Source organism: Aquila chrysaetos, chromosome 8 (genome assembly GCF_900496995.4).
Source record: "Aquila chrysaetos chrysaetos chromosome 8, bAquChr1.4, whole genome shotgun sequence".
In the NCBI taxonomy this organism is placed as follows: Eukaryota; Metazoa; Chordata; class Aves; order Accipitriformes; family Accipitridae; genus Aquila; species Aquila chrysaetos.
Window position 1 is genome coordinate 34,086,182 of NC_044011.1, and position 21,682 is coordinate 34,107,863.

Below are 21,682 nucleotides of genomic sequence, written 5' to 3' on the forward strand. Positions count from 1 at the left end.
ACTAACAGCAGCAGGCAAGAATTCCAGTTCCCCAGCACAGGTTGGTCTGCAAACGATTCAGGGTTGCATGATTTTGAAGTATTTCAACTAATTACGAATACTACTCAACAGGGACAAAGGTCACAAAAGTCTGACCCTAAACATGATTAGGTGACTACCTTATTCAGCACAATAAATGTCTTTGATAGATCTCCCTCCCACTAGTTCAAAATCCACTCTGAATAGAAGAGTCACTGTTCATTACAATAATGGTCTTTTACCTGATGGAAGGGGGCAGATTTATCGTTGATTGCATTCACTGTAAGGTTGTATTTATTCATGGTTTCATAGTCTGGAGAGTTCTTTATCTTAATGTTGCCATGTATTTCATCAATTTCAAATATATTCCCTCCACCACCTGAGGTACATTTAAAGATGCATTATCAATTAATACATCTTAGAAGCACATAATTAACTACACTCTTAAATTATATGTTTACTTGTGTCTTGAGCTCATTAAAAGAATTTTTAAAATATCATATAGATAACGGAGAAGAAAAACAGAAAATATTTTGAGTGGATGAGCATTTGAAATGTGAGCCAACAGAATGGATTAACAAGTTTTGCAGATACATCTGTCACACTCAAAAAGTAATAGCACTTGAGGCACACAGATGATGATGGACAGCACGTTGGAGTTCTGGGGTGGATCTCTGGAAGAAAGTTCCTCCAAGCCTGTGCAACTCTTACAGACTAGAGGTGTCCCCAGGCACTTTTACAGTCCTCTGACCTTCTGTACGTTCAGCCTCATGTTTGCTGGTTGCAACAGTTGTGAAGCACTCTAACAAGACAGTGCTTCTGCCACGATCTCTAAGAGGAGATGGCACTGAGTTTATTCTGTCTCTAATGAAGGTGGACTGTGTGGCACACAGATCTAAAGAGAAAGCAGTTTGAGTGCCAAAAGACCTCCCAATGACTTTTACTGGGTTTGGCCACCCTTGTCCAAAGCCACCTCAACGCCTGTACGCATGTTGGAAATAAAAGACTCTGAAAACATATAAAGTGTATACACATCACTCTTGATGGTCCATACAACAAAAAAAACTATTTCAACTCTTGCAGGCTTTAGTCCAGAGGGGTCTAATCTCCATCTCTGTCAGAGTTAGGGCAGTGGCAAAAGGGACGCTTTTCTCAACTGTAATGCCATCAGCTACCACAGTTAAATGTGACAGGAAGCACGAATCAGAGCTCTCAGTCACTGCTGTTCACAAGCTGGCACACTAATCTAAAATGAAATTGAAGGCACTTTATATTAATAGCCTGGGCAGAGATCTGAGGTAGCAGAGTAGGTGACCTGCTGTCTGTTGTGGCACTTCTGCTGCAGAGGCAAAGGTGTCCAGCACAAGGGTGAAGACGACGGCTCTCCAGGCAGCCCTCAATAGTGAATTGGGTCCCTGACACACTTGTGATAACCATTCACATCTGCTCCTAGTAGCTGTGAAATGCCCACAGTCCACAGGCTGAGAGGCTTAATTTCACAGCATTTAATACCTGGTGCAGGCACAATGGGTTCTACAAAGCAGGGATGAATTAGGCCCTAGACCGTTATTCCTCATTCAGGAAAGCTGTGGGCATTTTCTTCATTAAAATTACTCCTGCTGAATGCAGCTACGGTAGTCAAGTAGCTAAAGATTTTTTTAAAAGCTCATTTTTAATGGAATTAAGAGTACGATTAAAAGCACAACAATTTGTAGTTTCTGCAAAAGAAGTTCCGACTCAATCAGTTTGAAAGCTGTATAAGCATAAATTAGTAAACTAATTAGTAAACTCCAAACCAGGTGAAAGTGAACCTTCTTGGCTTATGTGGAAAGGGGTTAGGAGATAACGCACATAATGCTATTTATGCTCATAACAGTATAAACAACAAAGTGACACTTGTTCCAGTGCAGTGAGAGAATTCTTTGTTACCTGTAAGGCTATATAGAACAAAGGCATTATCTCCTGTGTCTCTGTCCGTTGCTGTGATTTTTCCAACTATGAATCCCACAGGCGCATTTTCATTTACACTGAATTCAGTCACTGGGTCAAAGACAGGTGGCCAGTCATTAACATCAATGATCTTTACGACAACTGTGCAGTAACCTCTTTTCTTCTCAGGGATTCCACCATCTTCAGCATATATCACAACCTGTAAGTTACACAATTATTGGTAACGAGAAATCATACAAAAAGGTACTTGCAGAAGGATTAAAAAAATCTTGTTGAATTTTAAACTTTGGAGTATTCTTAGAAATGTAAAGTCAAATCCTGAATTCACCTCAAAACCATTATTGAAAACTTAAGGACTATTTGGTCAATAAGAAAAGTCTTTCTATATAGAACCAAAAAATTCACCAATATTTTTGCTTGAGACAAAATAAGATCATAAAAAATATCCAGCAGTGGCAGCAATAATAAAGAAGATTAACCAAGAATCTCATCTGCAGGATCTCAGTCCAGTACCGATCCAAGCAAACAGACAGCGCTGAATACATGAGCTGTCATTGTGAAGTTAGTTATTCATGTGCTGAAGCATTTGAGAGTTTGTAGGACAGGTGAACAATGAGCCTTGCTTGAATTTCATTATAGTCTAGAGGCAGTATCTTGCTTTAATAATGCATCACATCTTGAGATGCTCACATTTGAAAACAATGCATAAAATGTTCAAGCAATATCAAGCTAAACAAAAGCAAAAGTGTCACCTGTTATCCAAGGGAAAGATAAAGAGTTCTGAATAATGAAGACTTAAGAAATCTAAAGCAAACCTGATACTCCGTAGGTTCCTCTTCGTAATCAAAGGAGGTAGTGGAATAAAGAATTCCAGTTGCTTCATCCATCCTGAATTTTAGTCTGTCTCCACTAAGAATGCCATATGTTAGGAGACCATTACTACCTGTATCACTATCCTGAGCTTTCAGCTGGATGATCTGAGTAGCGGGTAAATTCTGTGGATGAAGAACAGATTTAGGCTGTCAGAGACTGGTTAGCTGCAATTTCTTGAATTATGTGAAAGAGGGGAAGTAACAGATACTGCATACACTTACAATAGTGTAGGCATTTTAAAATCAAAATTATACAACTCATTCAGCACAGTAAGAGAATCTCTTGTTTTCTCTAATTTACAGAAAAGAACTATTTCCCCTCCCCAGCAGCAAGCTTCAGGAAGAAAAATCACCATGATTTCAAACAGGCCGAATGCTGTTCAAACAGCATCTGACTTGCTGTTGAGGAATTATTCATGTTTAACAGCCTCTACTCCTATGGAGCTCAATGGATGTTCTCAACTTCAAAATCACGTTTCTTTCTGAACACTATTTGGCTAGTAATTACTCTTTTCAAAATAAATAATATGTTTCTTCCTTTTTAAGAATGTTATTTGCATCAAGATTGACAGTAAATATCAGCGTTTCACTTGATGGCTATTTGAGACCTGATCTGAAGTTATTTGATCCAACAGGGCATCCAGCAATTCCTACTGTGTAAACATTTCACATCGAAATCAATTTTTAAGGTTGGGAAATGTGATTCTAACTCTTCTCCATTAAACTAACTGGGAACATTAAAAATAGGTGTAATAATTGAACCTATATTTAGCTCAGTGTTAGAAATGGACTAGATTTTAAATCAGTTGTGGCTGTTAAAGAGAATGTGTGTGAATCAGCTGGGAATCTCAAAGGCAAGGTATGCACTATATAAAATATAAACATGATCACTGTGCTGCTTTTTAAAAAAGTAGCTTGCAGATTAAAGTGTGAAAAGCGTTGTTTGAAAATTAAAGAGTGAAATGTTGAGCTAGGTGCTTCTGCATAATTAAATGCTGTGGCTTTTTTTGTAGGCTATCATAATGTAACAGCCACAGACTGAAATCTGGCTTGCTTTCTGCCACTGATTACTTTGTGTCAGGAAGAATCACAACAGATTGTACCTGAGCAAGAGGAGAAATGTTGCTAAATTTGAGACTTTTGCCTGCTACTTTTCCCTATGAAGCTCCCTTACAAAAGGCTGAGTTAGAGTCTGTGAGGTGCCCAGCACATCCACTAGATTTTGAATGCACATGCATATTCTCTGTGTATGAATATGCAAAATTGAGTGGCTGTTTTTCCTTCATGGAGCCCCTTATTAGCAGAAGATTCACTTTTCCTTCAATATGTCCACACTTCTAGACCATTCTCTTTGTGTATTGGGATTTTCAGCTTAAAATAAACCTTAAAACATCATATGGCAGAGCAGAATGGCAAGCCTGTCCAGTTCCAGAACATTCACTTCTTTACTCGTTACCCCCCAAAAGGGTTTTTTTATTATTATTATTATTATTTTGAGGATTTATTTTTGTCATTTGGTTTGGATGACATTTTCTTACCTCTTCCAATCTTTCTTCTAGTAGAGAGGATGGGAAAACCGGAGGGAAATCATTTTCATCAGTAACTTCCACAATCACAGAAACTTCATTAAATATGCTAGCATTAGATGAATCTGTTGCTCGCACATTGAAAATGACTGGAAAATCTTCCCATTCCAAATTCTTCCTTGTTCTTACGATACCAGTGGATGAATTGATAATGAAATACCCTGTTTAAAAAACAAAACAAAACCAAACCAGAAATTATTCTGTTTATGATTTTTAGTTAAAACTGAAGATATAAACCCTTCAATGCAAACTATACATATGTATATGAACATCATTTGTTACAGTGTTCTTCAAAGAAAAAATAAAATTCAACATGGATTTACAAGAATGTCAGATATATCCAGGGCTGTAATTAACAAAAACAAATAATTCAGAAGGTCAGATAGGAACCAAAGGGGAGAAGTTCACTCCACCACTCTTCAGTCAGAAGGTCTTCACCTTCCTCTGAAACTGTCAGAGATTATTTGTCCCCATCTCAATCAGAAATTACTTTATTGTAAATCCTGTTCTTACTGAAGATGAGGAATTCTGCAAATAACATCAAGGAGACCACAACTTCATACAAAACACTTTACAAAAAAAGAAATACAAAATGGCTATGTTTGATTATTCAATAAAATCAGCCCTATGTTTACTAAAAAAAGACATGTGACAAAGCACCGATCCACTTGATCCCATGTAAATTTACTATACGCATTCACATTTGTTAAGAAAATGTCGCTGAGTTAGTTTTTCTACCAGCAGTCTTTATGCTGCATTATGTATTGTTTCTCTAGTCACTGTAACTTTATGCCTGACTAGGTATCACCTGATCTTCTTGCAGCAGACATACAAAAGCATACAGCTGGTGCAGTCAGCTCTGTATCATGGGGCTCTAGCTAATCTGACAGAAACTCAACCATGTGCCCACGCCTGATCCATATCAAATTTGTACATCTGGTTAATACACATCCAGTATTAATGGCTGTAGAACTGAGATAAGAGCAGAAGGACAGAGAGAAGAAACAATCTAAAAGCTAAGTGCTCTGCAGCGCTAGTTGTTTAACACACCCACTTCCTTGTTATTTCACATAAAGAGCTTACCCTTTCCATCTCCAGATACAATACTGTATATCACAGGGAGCTTATACAACACACTGATCTGGACAACAAACGTATCTGGCAGCGTCTTCTCGCTCAGAGGGGCAGGCTGATAGACTGCTTCAGAGAACACAGGGAATGAAATGTTGATGGGAGCTATTGTTACTGACACCTGCAGAGAAAAGGACATGACTACAGGGGTTAATTTTCAGGTTTAGCAGACTTCTCTGTTGAGGTATGCAACAGCAGAAGTCCAGAACTTTGTCAGTAAGAAAAAGCCTATGACTGCTGCATGCTGAGTTTGACACATTAGTGCCTAGAAGGCAGCAAAGGTTAGTGAAAAATGCAAGCAACCTCATCAGTTTACGTTCACCTGTATGCTTTCCTAAATATAGAGAGGGATTCCAGTTCATTGCATACAGCACATTTCAAATTACTTGTCTAGCTAAACAGCTCTCAGAGAGAGGTACTGATCTGTATTTGCAACAAATTCTTCCACTGCAGAATGTCTGACCAGCGCAGCAGCTTTTAAGTACAGTATTTTAAAAATATTATAACTGACTTTATGTATGAAAAAAGGTGACAAGCAGTAAATAAATAATGCCTACTGTTTCACAAAAATAAAGATAATTCATTTCTAAATGATGCCAGACAGCTGCTGTCCAATGCTCTGAAGAACGATGGCTCATAAGTCTAGATTTTAAGGTTCTATTGAATATAATTTTCTACATGTCTTTATCCACATACATTTCTAGACCTTTTTTTTAAATTCTGCTAAGCTGTGATATTTAGTGGCAAAAGATTACCAGCCAGTAATAAGCACTGTGTAAAAAAATATTTCTTTTATTATATTTACATTTCTCAGTCTTCAATTTAGAATTTTTTTCTTATATGATAGGAAAATAAACAGGAACACCTTATTTGCTGTCTCCTGTTTATTCTATCACATACTTCATTACATCCCCTCCAATTGTCTCACTCTTTGACCTTGCACAGAAACCTCCGCTCCTCTAATCTTCCTCCCTCACAGTCTAGAGCTTCTGTCTTTCTTTTCTGAAATAGAATGATCAAAACAATGACAGGTGGTGTGCCAGCTATTGCTATAGTGGCATAACTTTGTAACTGTTACCATCTCCTATCTTGTTCCTGAAACAGAAGTGGGACTCTGGCATTCTGGTTCCTGTTTTGCATAGTTTTGCCTCACTGATACCCGTTTCCTGGTGTAGTTACACTCAGTTTAGAATAAAACAATCTGGGGAATGAACTGCACAAGTAGACACTAAGGTAAAAATTCTAGTACCTTTACAGAAGTTGAAAGAGGGGGCAGACCCGAATCTGTAGCAGTGACCATCAAGGAGTAATACAGGGGAACAGTCTGTTTGGATAAGTCTCTTGTTAACATGAGTACTCCTGTGGTGCTGGAAAGACTAAAGAGGCCTTCTGAGTTTCCACCTGAAGACAGAAAAACAAGTGTTGGAGATGTTCAATGGAGCCAGCAGAGACAAGCAACTGAATTATATGCCCAGGATTTAAGAGGCATGGGTTGAAAACCTAATCTGTAGATGTGATTTGGAGCAAGACACCTGGCCTCTCTCGTCTGCGTCTGCATCACTCTATTGTTTGTGCTGGAAAGGCCCTTGTGAGGCCTCTAGTCCAACCTCTTGGCTCAAAGCAGGGTCACGAATGAATTCAGAGCAGGTTGCTCAAGTCTTTCATCCATCAAGTGCTGAAAACCTCCAAGGACAGCCTCTCTGGGCAACCTGTCCCAGTACTCGGTTATTCTCGCAGAGGAATTTTTCCCCCCTTATATCCAGTCAGAACATGCCATTTCAATTTATGACCATTATCTCTCATTCTTGTGTCATGCAGCTTAGTTAAGCAGTATGCAAGTACCCCAGTAATAAACGCCCATAAGATTTTTTTCTAACATACCTGAAATATTGTAGAAAATGCCTTCATCATCACCCTTGCTTTCATCTCTCGCATTGATATCGACTACCAGTGTGCCAGCTGTAGAATTGTCTAGAAGGATCTGGTAGTATGAGGGTTTGTCAAATATGGGTCCTTCTTCATTAACGTCTTCCACGGTAACTAAGAAAAGAAGGTCAGAGTGTAAACACGTTTCACCTAAACGGTTACAAGCTATTTCTTCAGCTAATATAAACCAGCACAGTTCCTCTGAATGGAGTTGGAGCTCTTTCAATTTAAACCAGATGCCAACCTTGTTTTCTGTACTTCAAAATGCTTGCCTTTGTGGATTAAATTATTTACTGCTCAAGCAATCATTTCCCACAATGGCTGCACTTTTGGCTAGCATGCTGTTGCTACTATGTGTCATGAATAATGTCATCTTACTGTTTCGTTGGGCTCCCTTCTGTGTCCATGTTCATCTAGTATCTCTAGTCTTTGGCTTAAATTGCAAGCATTGTGAGACAGGATTGCTTAGTTTTATATTTGTACATGACCTGGCACAATAGGGTCATGGTCCACAATTAGTGAAGCTGGCTGTACAGCAACATAAATAACACAGAACAAGAAGTAATAAATAAACCAATACTTCCAGTCATACTGATCAAAAGTAGGGCTGACCAAAAACTAGGATACCAGTTTCACAGAAATCTTTTATGTTGTGTTGGGGAAAAAGTTTTTTTGTTTTGGTTTTTTTTTAAAGGAAAAAAACAACAGCAATCAACTACTGTTATTTTAACAACAGTAAAAATCATTGTCAAACTTTTTTTTTTTTTTTTTTACCACCCTAGAAGCAGGCTTTTTGTAAACAAGCAGAAAAAGAACTGAATTATGTTTTTGGAAACCTTTTCAATCAAAACATCAATAGGTACTCAAAAAACGCCGTAGAAAAATTTGTGAATACACCGAAGTAAGTAAATGTCAGTTTGTGTGAAAAATCTTAATTTTTGACAAGCCAAATATTTTTTGAGAAAAATTTCATCTGGCTATAGTGAAAAGGTCACATCATCATTTCTGATCATTTACTTTAGCAGACTGTATTACTACTGAAGGCTATCTTTATGCTTCATAATTACACATGCTGAAATATTCCCTAAGGGAAACAAAGGTAAATTTTCTGTGGTAAACTAGAGCTACCTGTAATGTTTGCTGTGTCCTGGAGATCTGGCTGTCCAGGATTGAAAGCTTTCAGAATAAATGTATACTGGGAACGACTTTCATAGTCCAGAGGTTGAAGAGCTGTAATATTTCCAGAAAGTTCTCCAACATGAAACGAAGAAGTCTCTCCAATTATGGTGTAATGAATAATGGCATTGTACCCTATGTCTTCATCTGTGGCTGCTGCACTCAAAATCTAAATGAGAAAAAAAGAACCAAAACCAAAACCCACCAGGTTTAGAGCAGAATGAAGAGAGTAGCAGAACATACACACAAGACTGGTATTTAACTATACAGTGTTTACTAAGTTACTCATATGGCCATTAATGGCATTGCTAGAATACTGACATAGCCATATAGCAGGGCTGGCAACAGCCTTCCCTTGATTCCTCTAAACCATTAGTTCACATCTGCAAGGCAGATATGGAGCCAGAAATGGATATGCTGGGAGAAGACAGAAAACCTTGAGAACAGGGGGATGCTGGATGTATGCACAACTCTTACAGCATCTTTAAAACATGTTGCCCATAGGTCCTCTGAAAACTAGATCCATGCAGTGTGGCATCACTGCTGGGGACAGGAGGGAAAGGGGGAGCAGCACAAAGAGAGCTTTAAGAAGAGTCAGCAGGATAGGTACTCCACTGTCATATAAAACAAACATGCTGTGTGATTTTATAGGCTCCACCAAGTAAAAAAAAAAATGTTTACCAATGCACAGCTATCATAGATTACTACCACTTCCAAGTTTACAAAAAGAAAACAACTGCAGAACAGCCTGTTTATTCTTATTGCCACATACCACATGGGGAGGCTCATTCTCTTTTACAGTCACGGAGTATGATATCTGGGGGAACACTGGTGGGTTGTCATTCATGTCTTCTACAGTGATGTTTAGAACTAAGCTTGCAGTTTGCGATGGTGTGCCAGAATCGGTGGCCTTTGAAGAAACAACTTGTCATTAAATGCAGCACTACATTGATACAAACTTATTTTACCAGTTCAGTATTGTTCCAAAAATTGTGAAACTTGGTCTCAGAGGACTTTCTGCTGGACCAGTTATCACCCAATGACATTGCTTTAGCCCTGTACTTGATTAGGTGTTGCATGTCTTACTGCAGCTGGTATCCTCACCATATCACATGCTCTGCCTCATTTCATGAACAATTAATCAAAAGCTCAAGCCTGGATCCAGGTCAAATGTGTCATGTGATCAGATGTGGCACTAATCAACATAAAACCATGGTATACAGATGCATATCTGTGATGTAGCATTTAAAAGAATAAGGAAATCCCTTGCATTTTGAGGGTTTGGAGTGTCTACAAAGCTAGCCGTAAACAGTAGCTAGTATGTGGCAAATTCACAGTCAGTTTTACATTGCACAAACATCTGCCATAGAAAGGTTCTAATCTATACATACATATACACAATTTTCAATTAGTCTTAAAAAGTGTCCACTTTTATTAATTCTAACATCTTCAGAAGACACTGTTCAATTTTTAGTATGCTTCCTTGCTGTCCTGAATATGTTCCACAAGTTCCTTGACCTGTTAAATTATTTTTTAGCAATAAACATCTCCTTAAAATATATTTGTACATGATGGCCAGTGCTGGAACACTTCTTTGTATGCACAATAATTTATCTGATCAATAGCAGTAAAAATGAATGAAATCAGCTAGAATAAATAGATACCCACATGAATGTTGGATGAAACTTCATGCTTTAACTTTTTTTTTCTTTTTTTAACTTGGAAATCTATATTAAAAAGGTCTAAGTACGCATATTTTGAAAAATGAAAAAAATGAGGGAAGGGGACAAACAATAAGGATTGACAAAACAGTAAAAGCAATACAGCAGTATGGCAGCTGCATGGTCTAAAATGGACTCAGATATGCTTTGCAGATTTCGCAGTAAGCTATCACTGACTATGACCTTTAAGATCGGATGTTCATGGGTCATTTATTCACTAATACCAATTAAAACAGCAGAAAAAAAAGCTGTGATGTTCATGGGTCATTTATTCACTAATACTAATTAAGACAGCAGAAAACAAAGCTCTGGGTGCAAAACATAATAAACGGTCAAAATTCATTAATGAATTCTAATGGAATTCACTAAGATTAAGTGTTTTTCTTGTGATGATTTGGTATTTTCTCTTTTTTATGTTGAGAATTTTGTGAACTTGCATCACATTTGTCAACTTACTATTATTTTCAATTCATAACTGTCCATCATCTCTCTATCTAAGGGCTTTTTTGTCATCAGCTTGCCAGTAGAACTGTTAATATGGAACATTCCAGCAAAATCATCTTGCAGAGAATAGCTTATAAGTGCATTAACTCCTGTATCCAGATCAGTAGCAGAAAATACACCCAAGTCTAGAGTATCTGCATTCTCAGGAGCTGATAGTTCAGTTTGAATCAATGTTGAGAAAACTGGAGGATTGTCATTGATGTCATTAACTCTCACAGTTACCTGTAGGTTAAAAAAAAAAAAAACAACCACACACAAGAAAAAAAAAAGAAAAAGACACGTATTTGAGCTGTAGAAACAGTATCCAAAGGAGAATTTTGATTCATTTCAGTCTATGGAAGCCTATAAGAAAAAAATCCAAAGCAACCAACCCCCCCAAAACCAAAGGGATACATAAGAACTTCAGCATTTTTCAGTATTTGACCATTTTCACAACTTCAGCATCTCAGCATTTTTATTTTTTTTATTCTCAGCTGCTACAAGCGACATAACATATACTCTAGCTGGAAGAGATGAGCAGGATTAATAATCTGGGGCTTTTGGGCTCATCTACCTCATGCATTTGACAGAACTATGCACAGAATCAGTTTCAGCATTAATCAGTTTCTCTGGTTATGGGTTGTTCACAGAGGAACTCTCAGAAAGTGATGCAATTTGTGAAGTTGACAATATTTCAAGATGGTAATATCTCCTTGGGCAAAAAAAAAGGGAAATTAAATAAAAGGCTCTCAAAATCCTCATGCTTACATAACAGATGACACTTATCTGGATATTAGGGACATGGTTTAGTGGTGGACTTGGCAGTGCTAGGTTAACGGTTGGACTTGATGATCTTAAAGGTCTTTTCCAACCTAAATGATCCTATGATATTGCTTGATTTTTAATATATTTTTAAAAATATCTTATATTCCTTTTCAAAAAATATTTTAAAATGCAGTATACTGTACCAAAGCAACAGCTGTATTGGGTGGCACCACCGAATCAACAGCTTCTACAATGATGCTGTATAGGTCATCTTCTTCTCGATCTAGCCTGGTGAGAGCCACAATGTCTCCTTGGTCACCAACAGAGAACTTGTCACTATGAGATTTCAGAGAGTACACTACTTGTACAGCTATGCTTCCAGTCAGGGCCTTCACAGAGCCAACAGCAGTCCCTGACTTTTCATGTTCTTGAATGCTGAACTCGTAGCTGGAGCTATCAAAAGTCAGTCCGAAGTCAGTGTCATTTACCAGCAAGTAGAGAGTCACAGAGGCTAATGAGAGAAAAGAAATTAAAATAGTGAAGTTGCTGCTAAAATCATCATGATCTGCACTCTATTTCCCTAAATTTTTGAGAAACTAATAGAAAATGACAGAAACTGGCATGTAGGAAAGAAGAATGAGAAGAAAAAAATAAAATCAGTAGTAAGAAAGGTTAATATGTAACATATAAAACATGATGCTTTTTATACCTAACTAAAGTTTAAGAATAACCCCACCTCACTGATCATAGCAGCGTTGCTTCAATAAGATAGGAGGGCAAGGATCACTAATTTGAAGTTAATGGGATATGCAGGTGTTTCCCACTCCTTAAAATCTTACACTAAATTGCTTTGTAACAAAAGAGAAGGCATATATCATATAAGTGCAAAGTCTGTTGTGGCCACTCATCCTATTTTAAGAAAATCAGTTGTTTCTCCTGTTCATGATAAATCAAAGCTAGCCCCTTGTTTGAGGGTTATTTGCCGGTTTCTAATTCATTAAATGTTTCTAATTCTAAGAAAATAAAGGAAAACTGAAAGAGAAACACACATTATCAATATTATTTTAATGCATCTTTTTAGAGTGGCTACTGCTATGAAGTCCTGGGTTTTGTACCATAAGCACCACTGCAAGAAATACAAAAAATGTGTTTCTAACCAGGATTAATAAACCAGGCTTTCTGTTAATATGATCAGCTAGGAAGAAATCAAAGGATAAAAAGCAAATATTCATCATTTCTGAAATGTAACATGGATTCTAGCCCTAATTCACTTTGTTTCAACAGCGATGGTGTTAATTTCAAATTTCAATGTTTGCAAAGGTTACGTTTATGTAGGAAGGGGAAAAAAAAAAAGTTGAAAAGACATCATTCACCATTTGATGTAAGCTGAGGAACTCCATGATCAGTAGCAATAACTATCAGCGTAACAACTATGTCAGCTGTGATATGGTCCAAGTTACTGCTGAGGGTGATTTCTCCAGTGCGGTTATTTATACGGAAATCATCAGAATGGTTCATGAGGCTGATTAAAGAGAAATCAGTATAATGTTTATATTAATGACCTTGGAAGTACCATCTACTTACTGTTACTTCTGTAACAAGCACTCAACAGACAGTATTTGCCTATTTATAAAGAATGGCTAAGCAACAGGTTTTAATTACTGTATCATTAGCCTAAGTATATTGGCCTTTTTATTTCAGAATATGTCTTCCATCGTGAAAAAAGACAGCATTCATGCCTTCAGTTCCCATTATACCCCAAGCCTTTGATCTCCCCATGAATAGAAGGTATATTCACACTCAGCTGCATATTCACCAATATAAAAAATCCAGGTGACATTCATCTGAAGATTGCAGACCTGCTAATTCCTAGTGTTCTGCAAAATCTCACAGGTGACTGGGTTGCTCACAAGAAAAAGTAATGTCTTTAAGGTAGAATGCCATCTCGTAGTTAAGAGTATCCTCTTTCAAGACACTAGTTGTAAACACCCACAGTTTACTGACCCATTCATCTACCCTCAGTCTATACTTTTCACATCAAGGTACCCTGGTATTTTCCATGATACAGGGCTTGTACAAAAATCTGTCTCGATTATTTTTTTTATGCATAGTGCATTATGAAAGTTAGCATTTCTTGATCTCCTCCTCCCAGCAAACAGAAGATGTGTGAAAGGACAGTCATTCTCAGAGATTCATTTACTTCCTACTCAGAAACCCCAACATATTATTCAAAATTTCAGAAATTCAAACAAATCTTGGCTTTTGGTTCTTGTTGCTAAGTTTATAATTTGATTGCATGCTCTTTCCTATGGCATAATCATGATTTCATAAGCTATAAACCACAGAGTATGACTGTCCTTTTTCCTAAGTTTAAAAATCATTGCTAATTATAGCACTTGTAAAATATCTATGAACAGGTCTTATCTTCTTATGACCAATAAAAATACTTTGTGAGAAATAAAAATACCTTTCTATTTCTTTAACAAAAGATACTTATTAACCTGATAGAAACTTACCTGTATGAAATAACAGAATTGTTACCAACATCAGGGTCAGTAGCAGACACGGATAGTACAGGCACACCTTCTTTTGCTGTTGCTACACGTACACTGGCTGAGTATTGTGCTTTTGTAAACTGAGGAGGGTTATCATTCACATCTAATACTTGAATGCTGACATATGTGAAATTCTGGCGTGTGACAGGAGAAAACCATGATTCAGAAAATGCACAGACACTTAAATTCATGAATAAAAGGAAGTTGCAAAAAAAGAATAATATGTTCCTCTCTATTACCTGCCTTTGAGGTACTCCGTTATCAGATGCCACCACCAGCAGCTCATACTTCTCTTTAGTTTCTCGGTCTACATAGCCATTAACGAAAATGGTTCCATCCTAGAGAAGATAATACAGTTCAATGCATGGATCATTTTGATAACTCTTGTACACTGAGTTCTCAAAAAAGACAAGGGATTGAAATCTTCTGTTCTCCTTTGGACAAACACAGTTCAGGTTCCAAGCAACACCTGACCAGTATGTCTTAGTTTTTGGACATCAATTTCTATTTCCAAACTACACAGCATGTGCTGGTTTTGATGTGTACTAGAATGGTTACTGCCTACTCTTTTTACCTGATGTATCTTACTATGTCAAGTAACTTCATGAAAAGCAGTATCTAAATATTGTTTTCAGTATATCCAAACCCTTACCTGTTGGATGCTATATGGATTATCCCCATCCTCAGCTGATAAGTAATAAGTAATTTCTGCATTCTCTCCCTCATCCAAATCAGTAGCCGTCACATGTCCAACTCTAGCAGGAGCACCCAACATGTAATTTCCTTCCAGAATTGCAAAACTGTATGGCTGCATCTGAAACTCAGGGTTATTATCATTGACATCCAGAACAGTGATGTGGAACAAGGCACTTGAACTAAACCCATTTGTTTCAGCATCAACTGCCCATACCTGCCAAAGAAAGAAACAAAAATGGAATTTTAGTTGACTGTATCAACATTTTAACCATCTGATGAAGATACAAAAAAGGGTTCGAGGGAATGAAGTAGAGATGAGCCAAAGCTGCAGAGTCTGTCCCCAAATTTACTTGTAAAGTGAGTCCAGATGTAGTCTCCCTGTCCAGTTCTGTGTCATTCCTTAATGAAAGTATTCCAGGGATATCCACAGTAAACAAAGTACTGTTATGAATGAAGTGTCCCTGAGAAAAGCCAGCCTAAAAAGAAAACATAGTTCATTTAAGATTAAAATGATGAATATTTAAGTTAAGAAAATAATCTTCTTAATATTAATACCTGACATTTCTATAGGACTTCTCATTACAGAATTACAAGTACTTTGCAAGGTTTAATAAATGAAATCTTGCACCCTGAGCTATGGGAATAATGGACTTCTTTAGCAAACAGAAACTGGGGTTGTGGAAGCCCCTGTGGGCTTCCCTATTTGTGTCTGACACATTCCCTCCCTAAAGCTCTCTAAAACCAATTCCCATGATGCGAGGAGCAGCAACACACACACAGTTCAGTGAAGTCTGAACTGGGAGAAACACTTATGCTTCTTTAAAACAGACATGAGCAAGAATATTATAGATATCAGAAATCTATTCCTCCAAACCAGCTCCCCAGTGCCATGGCTACATACAAAATTTCTTTGTAAAACAAGGGGAGAAAGAAACAATTTTGTACAAAGCAGAGTGAAATTGTGTAATTTCCCATTAAGGAAGATGAAACCGTATCAGCTTTACAGACTGTCTTTCTCCCTGACTAAGCTCATACTAGGGGCAGGTTGACTGCATTACAGAAATGCACTAATAAATATTCTCAGATAGAAGCAAGTTACCAAACAATATTAAACCAGAATTGATTATTTTGATATAACAAGCAATAACACAGAATTTAAAAAAAAAACAAAAAAAAAAAACCCCCAAAAAAACCCAACACTATTCTGTATCTGGTGTGACACACATGCATTCATCTCATATGCACATGCACAGAAACAACCAACTTTTTCTGTCCTGGTTTACATAGGTAGAGGGAGAGAAGCTTTCTCTAGCTTCTCTGATACAGCCAGTAAACTATTTTGTACAAGGCCTTAACTTCCTTGGTTAAGGAAGCTTTATTGCTGGCTCCATAGAAAGCAAGATGAAGTTTTTGTAACCCAAAATGTACTTATTGCCAACTGTTTAAGGAATCTCCCTTTGCCCATCTACTACTATGCTTTTTTGCAGATTAATAGAGAAAACCATGTAATTTTGATTTAAGAGGATGAGATTAATTTGGTACCTACCTCATCCTTGTCAGTAACACTGAATGTGTAGATAGGACTACCCTTTTGTAGGTTTTCAAATACAAATATATTATAAGCTGCCCGATTAAATTCTGGTGGGTTATCGTTGACATCTAGTACATGCACAACAACAAGTGTTTTAGCGCTGAGACTTGGCTGCCCTCCGTCTGATGCCTCCACTTCTACTTCAAATTGCTTTATGGTTTCATAATCCAGCTGCTGACTCAGGCTGAGCTGGCCCGTGGTCAAATTGACAAGAAACACTGGCGAGGAGGTTGGAGGTTGCTGGCTAAAAATTCTGTACTTCACCAGGGCATTGGCCCCAGCATCCAAATCGGTAGCAGATACTGTCAGCAGTGCCCTTCCAAGCACTTTGTCTTCAGGGACACTCACTTCATATCTACTTGATGAGAAGACTGGAGGGTTGTCATTCACATCATCAATGATGACTGTCAAATTGAGAGCTGTAGACAGCATGGGTTGGCCTTGGTCACTGGCAATCACTGTTAAATTATAGAAGCCTTGTTTTTCTCTGTCCAGTTCCTTTTCCAGCAAAATTAATCCTGAGGTGTCAATATCTATTCTTCCTTCTCCACCTTTCAGAGTATAAACCACTAATCCATTAAAGCCCTCATCCACATCTGTAGCTGACACATTGGTAATACTACTTCCAGCTGGCATGTTCTCCAGAATGGTGATGGTAGTGCTGGTTATACCAAACACAGGACTGTTATCATTGACATCTGTAACTTTGATAAACACTGTAGCATAGTCAGTAGCATTTCCATCTGACAAGGAAATATTTAGTACGTAATTATTCTGGGATTCATAGTCCAGTTTGCTTTTTGTTGAGATGATTCCATTGACATCGATGCCAAATGTAGCAGATTCCGTCAGTACTTGAAACATAACTGGTATATGGGGATTTAAAGACTCATACTCTACCTGTGTAAGATATAGCATATTATTCATAAATGAATTGAAACCAATAAACCACTGTCTAGAAAAGAATAATGGTTTGAACTATGTCCAAACTCATTTTACTAATCTTATTCGTTAAAAGAAGTTAAAATCAAGCCACAATATACATAAAAATACAACTGGAGAGGACTACCTTTTATTGGAACATCACTAATGCGGAAATGTGAATACATATAATACATAATAAAAATAATAGACTGCACTTTAACCTTTGGTTCTGCCTTTCTTTATACGAAAAAAGTGAAAATTATTTAAATCAGGAAGTCCATAAATCAAAACACTAAAACACATTATCTTCTCACTGCTTTGGTATCAGACCTCCCATCTGTCTTCAGAACTGCATGTAAGAAGGAGCTATCACACTGCATTCCGGTGGCCTGCTTGTCTGAGCATTTTTTGATCAAAATGAGGAGCAAGTCCTAAAGCCTTCTTTGAAAATACATTTATGACAGTTCTCTGATTGGAAGTCTCCATTTCCGAGCTATATCATGTCTCAGAGTTTTAGATTTATCACCAACAGACGAATGAATATTGCCTATCCTAGCCTTTGGGCCACTGCAGGCTTTGGAGAATGTCCAAAGTCAACAAAGGGCTAAGCATGAAAGTTTACATGAAAGTTGGTTGGTTTTGTTTTGTTTGGTTTGGTTCTTTTAAATGTTAAATGGTAGCAGATGCTGTTTAAAAGGTTTGTAACGGAAGGAATAGGCGTCATGGGCGACAGGCTTCATCTGAGGGATGTAGTCAGTATGTAATGTATGTGAAGCCTGATACACAGAAAAGAAAACACAACATCTAGTTACCCTTAACTCAGGAGAATATAGATATTTAGAGCACATATATTACAGGATTTTCTTATAGCTGTCATGTCCCGTACAAGTGATAGAATAAAGTTGTTCTTACTCTTGCTACTTCAACAGGACTGATTAGCTCTTCTTCCACAGACACATTATATGTTTTCTGAATAAACTGTGGTCTGGAATCTCCAACTGCAAAGATTTGTACTGGCACTGATGAACTTCTTGGAATTGTCCCACCTGCAAGCAAAAAAACCAATCTTGTAGCAGATGCACAAAATACCTTCTGCCTAAAAATAAAAAGGAAAAAAAGTACACTTTTCCACTGGTACTGATTTTTTTTTTTAATCCTTACTGGTACTATTATGGTACTGCTGAGAGGTCCTAACCAAGATCAGAGTTTCATGTATTGAGTGTTACACTTACAATATATGAACCTGAACACATACAACAATATTAGCGCAGACAGACAGACAAAGGATGGACTGATGAATCTCTTTTGTAACCATATCCGCCCAGTACCCATTTTATCCACGTGGCCATAAATCTGAAGACACAGAGCTCTTACTGACCAAACCAGTGGAAAATCGGGAGGCTGAAAAACACTTTGTATGCTCATGCTACCAGGAGTGGGATACCATTCCTAAGTTACATTTATCTCTGTCCTTATTGAGATCATGAATGTTCGCTGAGTTCTCTGTTACTCTTTTAAAACAAAGAAACCCTCAATAAATATGGCTAAGGAAATGACATTTGTGCTGGTCATCCTAAAAATGGCTTTGGTATCTCCATTTTAGTTTTTCAATACTCACATGGATGTGCAAACAAAGACCAAGTTACTCATCCCATTTTACTTTTATTTTACTCCCCGTTGACTGATGACTGCATTATAAATTCCTAGCTTGTGCCTGAATCTCTGTATTGTATGCTGTGCAACACCAAATTAATAATTAAGTTAAAGGAAGGTGTGAGATGTATGTTATTTTGCAGGTTCTTCCCATAGCCATAAAGAAAACGGATTTGATATAACAGCATCAGCAGGAAGCAGAGTTTTACCACAGATGCAGCAATTACTTTGGATGAATAAGACAGCTTTCTTCTTATCTTCAACAAACAAGAGCAGATAAAAATATATACTATTTTAAAAATAATGTCTGGGAACCTATTTTGACAGCATTCCTTCAAGTAAAAAACAAAACAAAACAAAAACCCATCACCAGGAATAGCTGTATTGACCTGTACTAAAATCTTATCTTACCATCAACAGCTCTTATCCACAAGACAAAGTTCTTAAGCTGGTTGACTCCTAATGGGATTACTCTTTTTAAACTGATTTGTCCTGTGGATGTATCCAATTCAAAGTATCCATCTTCATTGCCACCAGCTAAGATAAAGCTTATCTCTCCATTTATACCCTCATCTGGATCAGCAGCAGCAACCTGGAGAAAAAAAAAATAAATTTACTCTGGTTTCTTGTGCTGTTATCAAGTAACACAGAATTGCTTATTCTTGTGTAGTTTCCAGAGAAAATCATTCAGGTAGCAGATAATTAGGAATTAGTTATGGGTTTGGGCTTTTTCCTCTCATTTATAGCAAATAACAGGTCTGGATAATTTTATATATATAAAAATCAGTTAAATATAGCCACAGTAAAATTCAGTTGTACCTTTAACTGACTGACTGTTTACTTCCTATATGATTCCTGGGTTAAACCTCAGTAAGAATGTTTGCTCTTTGATGCACACACAATATCATTCCAGCGGCAAGAGTGAAATCCTGCCCCTGTGGAACTCATGTGAATGACACCAAGTTTGTATCTCAGAAAGCTTGTTTCATAGTAATTCCAAAGTCACTGGACATCGGTTTTTCAAGAGATTACATCAGAAGCCATTAAATCAGTACACCTGGGTATGAGTTTTGATAGTGACTCCCTATATATCTCAGCTCCTCAAGCAATTTTTATCTTGGTTTCCTGTTTTATTTGGTTAACTGGTTTACTATCTTACAAAAAATATATTGTATCTAAAAATTATCCACAATGCTTCAGCATTCAGCAGCTTTTAAAAAATGTTTATGATTATTTCAATTTCTGGACTCTAACAACATTCGGTTTTCATTAAACACCTTACAACGACTAAATCCAAGAATCTTATTTTCTGTCTTATGTTTGTGGAATTCAAGATGGTGCACAGCATCTAAGATCAAGAACAAAAACCCTTTATCATTTGTTCCTTGACCTGGGATACAATTAGAGCATCCAGGACACTGTGATTATGGAATATCAACAGGTGTAAGCTTTTAAATGAAAAGTGGATTGTTCCTGAACTCAGAGGAGCTCAGGAAAGATCCCCTATTCAATTGGGCCACTACATAAGTTTAAGCAAGGACTCACGCATACATTCAAGTCATAAAAATGTCATTTTTACTTAGTACTTCCAGTACCTGAAGAATGGACATTCCTGCAGTCATGTTGATGAAAATATCTTGTTTATATGGTGCATCTCTAAAGGTTGGGTTGTTGTCATTTTCATCTAGCAACAATATGTTGATTGTAGAGTGTACCTCATAGTAAGGTGGCAAATGATCTTTAACAGTGACCTTTAAAAATGATGCAGTAAAGTTATTGTTTTGGTCAAATGCATGTTCTGTAAGTAGTAAAAAGGATGAATGACAATTACAAGCTGAGTAAACTGTATCACTAGTGGTATTTCCCTCCAGATAACTCTAATGTGAAAATCTGGATTTAATTCTTCAAATTAAACTAAAGACTGCTGGTGCATATGAGAGAGTCAGCTTCTTGCCAGGACAGATCAGATATCATCTGTTTGCCTTGGGTTGCTTCGGAAAGGAGTGGGCTTATTTTTAAATACCTGTAGGTGAATAGATGGTATTCTCTCCCTGTCCAACAGTGTGGAGTTCCTCACAGTTAGGATCCCAGCTTGACTTAGCTGGAAGGGACTGTCAGCTGGAGTGAGAATGAACTTTCCCTGGAAGCCTCCCTGCAAACAGTAATGATATTTGTTATTACATAGGACAATCACTGAGCTAGTCCCTTAGGACGTTTTCTTCTTATTTTCCAGGTGGAGAGCATTTAATTTTCTGGTTTAATTGAGGTTACCATTCCAAAAACAAAAAGGGAGAAGAGCAAACAACATGGAAGAAATATATCATGCAGGCTGAGGGTGTCCATTTTGCACTTCTGCACTTTCATATTTGGGACCTTATGCAAACCAGAGGATTTTCAGAGACAGCCAAAATTTATTCGTTGGCTGCAGTACTCTATCCCTTAAAGAAGTAAAATTAAGTTTGTTTTGCTTAAGCATATTTATGTAGTCGGGGCCGGGAGGGATCTATTTCACCATAGCTGTATAATGCAAATGCTTTTTGTATTATATTTCAGAAGTGCCGTATTTGTAGCAACTATAACAACATTGTCATTTTACCTCATCTTTGTCAATAGCTGTTACTTGAAGAACTTCCAT

The 21,682-nt window shown here is 37.3% G+C and overlaps 1 protein-coding gene across 1 annotated transcript in view; it reads right to left on the minus strand.

Moving 5' to 3' along the window:
* The window catches only part of LOC115344220 (protocadherin Fat 4-like), a 32,462-nt gene extending 10,780 nt beyond the window's left edge, over positions 1–21,682 (minus strand). The window contains exons 1-22 of the mRNA XM_030021164.1: positions 21,644–21,682; positions 21,071–21,199; positions 20,643–20,798; positions 19,459–19,639; positions 18,307–18,440; positions 16,426–17,370; positions 15,230–15,355; positions 14,836–15,093; positions 14,423–14,521; positions 14,145–14,317; positions 13,002–13,150; positions 11,832–12,139; positions 10,837–11,106; positions 9,432–9,569; positions 8,612–8,828; positions 7,439–7,597; positions 6,807–6,958; positions 5,510–5,678; positions 4,379–4,587; positions 2,784–2,963; positions 1,948–2,167; positions 261–397 (exon numbers count right to left, since the gene is read on the minus strand). Of these exons, the coding sequence (XP_029877024.1) occupies positions 261–397; positions 1,948–2,167; positions 2,784–2,963; positions 4,379–4,587; positions 5,510–5,678; positions 6,807–6,958; positions 7,439–7,597; positions 8,612–8,828; positions 9,432–9,569; positions 10,837–11,106; positions 11,832–12,139; positions 13,002–13,150; positions 14,145–14,317; positions 14,423–14,521; positions 14,836–15,093; positions 15,230–15,355; positions 16,426–17,370; positions 18,307–18,440; positions 19,459–19,639; positions 20,643–20,798; positions 21,071–21,199; positions 21,644–21,682 (4,548 nt within the window). The remainder of the gene's footprint in view (positions 1–260; positions 398–1,947; positions 2,168–2,783; positions 2,964–4,378; positions 4,588–5,509; positions 5,679–6,806; positions 6,959–7,438; positions 7,598–8,611; positions 8,829–9,431; positions 9,570–10,836; positions 11,107–11,831; positions 12,140–13,001; positions 13,151–14,144; positions 14,318–14,422; positions 14,522–14,835; positions 15,094–15,229; positions 15,356–16,425; positions 17,371–18,306; positions 18,441–19,458; positions 19,640–20,642; positions 20,799–21,070; positions 21,200–21,643) is intronic.